Source organism: Antennarius striatus, chromosome 9 (assembly GCF_040054535.1).
Source record: "Antennarius striatus isolate MH-2024 chromosome 9, ASM4005453v1, whole genome shotgun sequence".
Taxonomy (NCBI): Eukaryota; Metazoa; Chordata; class Actinopteri; order Lophiiformes; family Antennariidae; genus Antennarius; species Antennarius striatus.
The window spans coordinates 23,336,363-23,345,000 of NC_090784.1; the positions used below are offsets into that span (position 1 = coordinate 23,336,363).

Here is an 8,638-nt window from a genome sequence, read left to right on the forward strand (position 1 = left end):
GAGGCTTTTGGACCCCGCGTGTGCCACTGCGGATTTATGTTTTATAAACCGCTAAGATTCTGTTCGCACGTCTAATCAGGACCAAACAACGCGGCGGCACGGCGGCAGGACGTTCCCGTGCGCTGGCAGCGAAGGAGCCTCCTGCATGTAAATGACCCATTCATCGTCTTAATCACAACCCTCTGAAGCCCAGAGCCTGAATGCGCCACGGTTTTGCGCCTCCCCGTCCGTCGGTCATCTGCATCGGCAGCTCACATGTAGCTTTATGCTAATGCCGCCGCCGCCGCGGCTCGTCCGAGGCTACGCCTGACGACGTCGTCCCCAGGATCTGTTATGGGGGAGTTCACCTCATTTGAGTCCGGAGCGTCTGAAGCTAAAGGCTCTCCCTGCATGCGATTGGGTTATTACCCACAAGTCTCTTGGTAAACACAATATCTACAGTCGATACTGTCAGATAGTAAATCATAACAATGTGGAGTTTGAAATTAATTATTTAAAATTCTCAATTTCTCATTCTATCCTCTAAAAATTCAGTCATGTGATTCAGTTGCGGTTTTTTATGTAAAAGCTAAAATCTCTAATCGGATCGTCTGAAGCTAAGGTGAAGGTAGGTTTGTTCTCCTCATACAGTTGTATGTTACATGTATGTTACATGTATGTTATATATGCACAGGGATTCACCCTCAGCCAAGAGAAGATGGGGATAATTTGGTAAAAATCAACAGACAAGACATGGTAGAGAAGATCAAACCCAAGACCCGAACCCAGACCCGAATCCGAACCCAGAACCTAACCTGCGGTGTCGTCATCTTGGCTCCTCATTGGTGCCTCTCTAAAGCGTGTCATCCTTTCTCCATTTTAAATGATCTATCTATCTATCTATCTATCTATCTATCTATCTATCTATCTATCTATCTATCTATCTATCTATCTATCTATCTATCTATCTATCTATCTATCCATCCATCCATCCATCCATCCATCCATCCATCCATCCATCCATCCATCCATCATCCATCCATCCATCCATCCATCCATCCATCCATCCATCCATCCATCCATCTCTCTATCTTTACCCAGGCTTGGGACCGGACTACAGTCTCTGCTGAATTGTGCCCCCATTGGGTGAAGATGCCAGGGATTGAACTCGGGGTAGTATACAGGAAAAGCTACATCCCCAAATTAAAATAAGTTATTTAAGACATGGTAGCTGGAACACACAACTTGCTAGGTCAGAAACACCTTGTCAGATGTTACCTAAGATATTTAATCTTAAATAGATTAAAACATTTTTGCAGTGCTCAGATGAATCTTTTCTATATTTCAAAGTAAGTAAAGTTTTCATGTCTTTCTGAAGCAGGACTATCCTTCAGAAGACAGACCTACCCCGGCATCGGTCCGTTCTTGGCCAGGTTGTAGACTTGTCTCGGGTTCAGAAGATACTGGAACTTCCTGTAAATCCTAAAAGAATGAAAATGAAGAGATAATAATGATATAATAATGAATAAAAACATCTGAATTACATATCAGATAAAGCAAACAAGCCTTTGGTGTCAACGTGACGCCCAATCGCACAGGGTGGCAGGGGCGGGACATAGTCCAAGTCCCCTTGAGGAGAAACCATTAGAAAGACTAATTCATTTTAATTTCAATTTCATTACATCAACTGGCCGAAGTCATATTTTGATCTCATAATTTAAAGAAATGAGGGCTGCAGTAATAAGGAGTGAATGAATATGCTTCAGTAATAACCCAATTAGCCCTGAGTCAAAGACGACGGACTGGCCGGGGACTTGACACGGGGCGGCGGCGGTGGGGGTTCTGAGATGAAGGCGGCCAACATCTTGGGTGAAGGTTCCTGCGTTCTGATTGGAGGACGCCTCCAGCACTCAGTAGCCAGAGGTCACGTCACCCCCCCCCCCCCCGAGGACGAGGGGAGCCGCTTCAGAGGCATCTTGTAGCATGTTGAGACAGATTGTGTTCTTACCTCTCGCCCTGCTTCCCCCCGCTCTTCGGATTGACGAAGACGAGCAGAGGATGAGTGCCCTCTATTGTTGTGATCTGAATGGGAAGATGTCAAAACAGACCGTCGGTGTTTGGAGACCGCGGGATGCTTCACAGGAATTCGCTTTCAAGCCCAATCCCTCAGACATTTGAACCGGCGGCGCTTCAAGCGAAGCCGTTCTCCGGTTCACTTCGTGGTTCTGATGCACAGAAGGGGCGCCAGGTCGTTGCGGGGCGGGTGCTCGCCAGTGATTGGATTAAGATCAAAAATAATCATAGAGGTGCAAAAGTCATATTTGAATGTTATTTAAGTTTTTTAACAAACGTTTTAAGAGTTCATTAAAGCCTTAGTTGTGCTCTAATTGGGGACTACTTCCAGTGGCGGATTGACACGCATCAGAAGCACTCATTAGCACAGCACACATGTAAAGCAGTGGCATGTAAAACTCCGACGTCTGTTTCTGGAAAAAGCAGGAAGCTGTGGTTTCTGGTGCTCTTGTCTCTTTCCATTGGCGAGGCCACTTCCTGCCCCCCCCATCCATGTTGGGTCATCATTGTTTCATGCGCTAACCGGCTAACAGCTACAGTTAGCGATAATTAGCTTTTGCAACCTACATACGGAAACGTTTGTTTATCTATGAGTCTAAACAGGTTCGGACTAATTCATCTTGTTGAAACTAAAGTATGAGCCAAACGGGAAACCGTCTCAGTCATGGGGGGATAGTCTAAAACCTGGACTGATCAGATTCACACCAGAACCGAGCAGGTTCTGTGTTACAAAGGATTCCTGGTTCGATCTTTTTCCCGCCCTTTCCCCCCCCATCCTTCCTGCGAGTTTCATCCCGATCCGTTCTGTAGTTTTTGTGCGATTCCTCCAAACGCAAGCTGGTGACACAGGTAAACCCAACTGAAAACAGTCAATATGAGAACAATTATCAATAATCAAACCAATCCATGCATTCTTTTAGAAGCCATTACTGCGTAGGCCAATCAGAACTCAGCGCTCAGGAGTTATCATCATAAACGCGTCACAAGAGGATTTCCTGCGACGCTGTCAACCCGTGGACCGACATGCAGAACCCGTGGCACCGGGGGCCAAAAGCGGCACACAAACAAGCTTTAATCCAGCGACCCCCTTCCCCCAAACCACCCCCGTTTGACCCACCCCTCGTTCAGCTCCTCTGCAACAACTCGCCCCGGGTCGCTCTCCCTGACACAGATGAAGCGCTTAACTCCCCCTGTCTGCTACCCCAGCAGGCCGGGGGTGAATTAACGAGCTCCCCGTCCAGGCCGGGGTGATCCATTACTTCCTGTAATTATAAATAATAATCTTGATTATTATGCTGGTTAGCCGGCGAGGGGCAGAGATGGATGTTCCCGGGATGTGATTTATCACATTTCCATCTCAGCCGGGGATGGACGAGCAGTCGCCGCCGACAGCAGCAGGTTTCCGTGGCTAACATGCCGGCTGACAGATATTAGAGAGTATCAGGCTGATCTGGGCTCAGCTGGATGGCCTTGATTACCAGCAGCGCGCCATCACGGGTCCGACGGAACAAAAGAATCAGGATCGATACGATTTATTTACGGTTTGTCAATAATGGTAACGGATGCGTTACCTGCAGGCCTTGTCCGTCCACCGTCACCGAGTTCCCTCGCTGCATCTTCCCTCGGCTTGACTGGCTGGACCGGGAATCCTTCCTCAGTGTCGACTGCCTCTCCTGGGGTCACGGGTCAAACACGGGGATCATAAGACTATCCAAAGTGGACGTATCTCAAGACAAAGGTCAAGCTACAGGCTAGAAACATGGCTAGCATTCTAAGGTCACTATCTTGTCAATGTTTTAAGTATTCTTGACCGCCCCTTGTTTCGTCGATTACCGAACCGCAATCCTTATCCTGCTCGTTCGGATTCACGACAAACCCGATCGGGCTTCCACACCTTTTCCGCTAAGTTTCACCCAAAATCCGAAAGATTTCCGATAATCCTGCTGACAAAACAAGGCGGACTGCAAATGCGTCTTCCCGTAGAAAGGTAACAACACTGTCAAACACGCTCAGGCTCAGGCGGCCGCCGTTGACCCCGGAGTTGGGGGAGGCTGCGGCGGAGGTCTTACCAGGATGATGGGACAGATGGAGTTGGGCGGCAGGATGTGATCCTTCAAGGGTCCGCAGTCACACTCGGGTTTCACGTGGGAGGCACACTTGTTATGGAGCTGGAGGAGGTGGCGGTCGTCATTAGCAACCAGGCAGGTGTACAATGTCAGGTATATTTATTTGCATTGACACTTGTTGTTGTCTCCGTTTTACTCTCCATTAACTTGCAAACAAAGTGTTTTCTGGGTGTAAATTGGTGTAGTGACTTGTGAGGCATCGGTGGTGCTAAAACCGAACCCTAAAACAGAAGGAGCAGTGGGGATATAATGAGGAAGCGGCTGCCGCTCCCATCCGAGGTGGCGGCTTACCGTGATTTGACACCACACGCAGTGGAGCCCGGTCAGACCCTGGTAACACTTAACGGTTTTGTGACACTTGTCACACTTGGTGGGGCAGTTCCCTTCCACCCAGAAATGATGCATTACCTGCAGAGAGAGGGAGAGACGGCACGCGGGGAGGGAAGGAAGTGAGAAAAGACAACAAGGGTGCAGAAAAACAAGTTGTTGACAAAGGTGCACGGCAATCAGGGGAAGCAAGACGGGAGAGAAAACAGGACAGAAGCAAGAACCAGGTTCAATAAAAGACGCCTGCGCCTTCAAACCGGGCTCTTCCTGGTGATTAGCGACGCTAAGAGTCGTTTCGGTCCCATTAAAAGACGAGGGGCCCCTCGTGCTAAGCTCCGCCGAGAGCCGCCGAGCCGGGCGTGCCGACGAGTCGGCTCTTGGATTGGACGCACCTCCGTGTTTTTCTTGGACTTGACGTAGGTTTTGATGCACGACGGCGGCGCTCGAGCCACGCAGCGCTCGTGGACGGTGTACTTGCAGACTGGGGAGGGAAAGAAAGGCAATTTGAGAGCAAATATGGAGAAAAACAAGCAGCTGCTTGTTTTGTTTTCTCACACAAAACAGACTTTTCTAGACTGTTAGAACAGAGTTTGAAGAAGTCACTAACGTAATAACAGCTGATAACATAATAACAGCTGATAATATGATCAATTTTCCCATTTTTGAAATGTACAATAACGTAATAACGGAACAATAACCTAATAACAGTCCTGAACCAATAACGTAAAACATTGTGGCTACTAATGTAATAATAAACAGGTCTTAGTGTTGGACTAAGATTAGGGATTTGAATTGGAATTAGGGGTAGGGACTTTGACTAATTATTAAAGGTTAGGGTTATGGGTTAGGGTTGAGATTAAGGACTTGTGGCTAGTAACATAATAAATAAGGGTTAGGTCTACGTTTAGGGTTAAGTTTAGGGTTAGGTTTAAGTTTAGGGTTGGGTTTACGGTTAAATTGAGGGTTAGGATTAGGTTTAGGGTTAAGTTTATGTTTAGGTTTAGGGTTCGGGGCTTGTTTATCAGTTCTGGACTTTTATTAACTTATTGTTCAATTATATTTCAAAAATGGGCAAATTTATTATCAGTTGCTCTTAAATTTTTGGCTTTAACAAGCTTGGTTTTCTCTTTCCTCGTTATTTTCAGCAGTGGGTGTCGCCCAGTAGGGCACCAATCTGCTAAACGTGCCTGATTCTTGAAAAACACAAAAAAAAAAATTCTGACAATCCGGGAAAACAAGTCTCGTCTCTGGAGGTCATGAGGTCTCAAACCACACCTCAGAACCGATCATCCATACTATCAGCGAAGCGCCGGGTCTCTGATTGGTGCAGATCCAGCTTCTTATTGGACCTGGACCAATCAATAGGTGTGATGAGTGAATGTCTCACATGAGCAGCAGAGGCCCTGCTTCCCCAGGCCGATCAGCATGTTGAGGCACAGGTTACAGTAGGCCGGCTTGTTGAAGTGCTTCAGGCGCCACACGTGTTGCCCGTCATCTTTCACATTCTGCAGCGACAGAAACAAACAAATCGATCGATCAGCTGATCGGTCATTGATATTCATCCACCGAGGCTTCACTGCTTTCGCTTTGCCATCATATTCATTCATAAAAAATGAGTCCTGGTGCAGATTGATGCTGATGTTGGTCTGGCGGCGCCATCTACTGGTGAGTTGATGAATTGCAGCCAGAGCAGGTTTGTTTGTCAGAGAACTAAATGAGAACAATTCCACTGGTTATAAGCACTTCATTGGAATCAATCGGATCAGATATTGATCAGCTCTGTTCATTCATTTCATTTTCTTAGATTTAGAAACTAAGCAGCTTTGCAGCTTCCTGCTAAACGTCTTTTTATTTTATTTTATTTTATTGTATTTTATTTAACCAGAACCAAGTCTTACTTACAATGACGACCTGGTTTATCCCATATTAAAATCCTCTCACCTTCATTCATTCATTAATTTAGAATCTGAAGAGGACCAGGTGAGATGAAGACCAAACGAGTCAAAGACCAATCCCCATGTTTTCCTGCAGTGTGCACATCCGACCACTAGGTGGCGGTGTGGCCTTTCAGACCGGGTGTAGCTCACCGTCTCCAGGCCCAGCAGCACCAGCAGTGGGATGGTGGTCATGCCCCCCTGGATCCACTCCTCCAGCGACACGGTGCCGTCCTGGTCGTAGTCGATCTCCTGCATCATCTCCTGCAGGATCTGCAGAGGAAGAGGAAGAGGAAGAGGAAGAGGAAGAGGAAGAGGAAGAGGAAGAGGAAGAGGAAAGAGTTCATGAAGGGGGGGTCGTGTCACCGGTGGGTCACCGGGTTCACCGTCTCTCTTACCGGCTTCAGTTCGGTCACGTCCCATTCCAGGTACTCGGCCACATGCATCATCTGGGAGATGATGTGTTCTAGTTCCTGTTGTTACACACACACAAACACTGTGTTTACCTCTGTGTGTGTGTGTGTGTGTGTGTGTGTGTGTGTGTGTGTGTGTGTGTGTGTGTGTGTGTGTGTGTGTGTGTGTGTGTGTGTGTGTGTGTGTGTGTGTGTGTGTGTGTGTGTGTGTGTGTGTGTAATAACAGAGTGGGAATGTCAGGAAAACAAAGGCAGCGTGGGTAGAGCTCTGGGGCTGATGGGTAAATCACAGTGGTCGTGTGAGCCGGAGCCCCTCCCCTTCCAGCCAAGAATGGGATGCTGAAAACGGGCCGCGTTCCAAACCGCTTCCACCCGATCTCTCAAAAATGTAAAACACGTTTGACGGGTGTGGAGGACGTTACCGAGCTGTCCAGAGAGCCGTTCCCATCGGTGTCGTAGAGGCGGAACATGACTGTGGAGACAAGATGGAGCATCAGGAACACCCCCTCCACCACCCAGAACACCCCCTCCACCACCCAAAACACCCCCTCCACCACCCAAAACACCCCCCAACATCCAATATGCCCTCCACCCTCCAAACTGCCCTCCATCCATTTAAGACTCAGAGTACCCCCTCGCCTTTTCTGTTACCCAACACTGTAAACATCTGAATGCTGCTTTAGTTGCCATAGAAACAGACAAATCCTACATCTCTGCTGTGATTGGCTCTTTGTCTATCGTCTATGATGCAAGAATGAGAAGTGAGTTTTAAAGGTATATAAATTAATGAGCTCAGGTTGTAAAAAACAGTCGTTTCCTGTCACTTTATCCATTCATTTTTTTGGTATACTTTTTATAAAAGTGATTTAATTTAATCAGCACAGATTAAAACAGACTTGATTAAGTAATTTGTATTATATTAGTTTGATTTAAGGCTGTAACTTTTTAAAAACATTTCTAACTATTTTTTTCAAACTGTTTTATTTGTTCTGCTTTATCCCACCTGCTTTATTTCCGTCGTGCAGTTCTCATCTCGGCCAGCAGAGGGAGCTAAATTACCTTCAATCCTGATCTCAGCGCGAATAAAGAAAGCGCTCATGGTGACGTCACGTGGATGAATTATTCAGTCATCACTGGCCTTAATGAGCCCTGATCTACTCAATTATTCAGCAGATGGATGAGAACTACTGGAAAAAAACCTCCTGTCCAATTAGACTCCAACGCGTCATGAATAAATGATGAAGTAAAACTACGAGACAATAATCCATGCTAATAATAATAATGATAATAATAATGATGATGATAATAATAATAATAATAATAATAATAATAATAATAATAATAATAATAATAATAATAATAATAATAATAATAATAATAATAATAATAATATAGTCTCATTTGACCTCTTGTACAAAGGTGTTGAGAAACTTCTCCATCTGGACCTGCGTTGCTACGGTAACCACAGGGGTTATCGATGATACTAAGGCATTCAGGTCAGACGGCAGCGCGGCGCTAAGCTAGCAGTAACATGAGCTCCATTAGCCTGACTAATTAAAACGCATTTATCCTCGGGTGTCAGGTGGCCACGACTACAGATTCAAGGCAAAACTCTATCCTTGGCTCACACTCTAGCTTGTCCTCAGGACGCCCCCCTTCCAGCAGCGACAGGTAGCACACGATGTCCTTCAGCTGAACCATATCCAGGGGGCGGGGCAGGGTGGGGCTTTTCAGGGGGGTGGAGCTGCTTTTGATCAGCTTCAGTCCTGCCGGGGGGGTAGAGGAA

General features: G+C 46.6%; 1 protein-coding gene across 3 annotated transcripts in view; it reads right to left on the reverse strand.

Moving 5' to 3' along the window:
* Nucleotides 1-8,638, reverse strand: part of dgkb (diacylglycerol kinase, beta) — a 42,223-nt gene that overhangs the window by 24,128 nt on the left and 9,457 nt on the right. For all 3 annotated transcript variants that reach the window (XM_068323911.1, XM_068323910.1, XM_068323912.1), the window contains 11 exons: nucleotides 8,481-8,618; nucleotides 7,275-7,324; nucleotides 6,838-6,912; nucleotides 6,593-6,712; nucleotides 5,893-6,010; nucleotides 4,898-4,986; nucleotides 4,470-4,586; nucleotides 4,122-4,220; nucleotides 3,624-3,725; nucleotides 1,988-2,061; nucleotides 1,387-1,461 (listed from right to left, as the gene is read on the reverse strand). In XM_068323911.1, coding sequence (XP_068180012.1) covers nucleotides 1,387-1,461; nucleotides 1,988-2,061; nucleotides 3,624-3,725; nucleotides 4,122-4,220; nucleotides 4,470-4,586; nucleotides 4,898-4,986; nucleotides 5,893-6,010; nucleotides 6,593-6,712; nucleotides 6,838-6,912; nucleotides 7,275-7,324; nucleotides 8,481-8,618 — 1,057 coding nt within the window. The remainder of the gene's footprint in view (nucleotides 1-1,386; nucleotides 1,462-1,987; nucleotides 2,062-3,623; nucleotides 3,726-4,121; nucleotides 4,221-4,469; nucleotides 4,587-4,897; nucleotides 4,987-5,892; nucleotides 6,011-6,592; nucleotides 6,713-6,837; nucleotides 6,913-7,274; nucleotides 7,325-8,480; nucleotides 8,619-8,638) is intronic.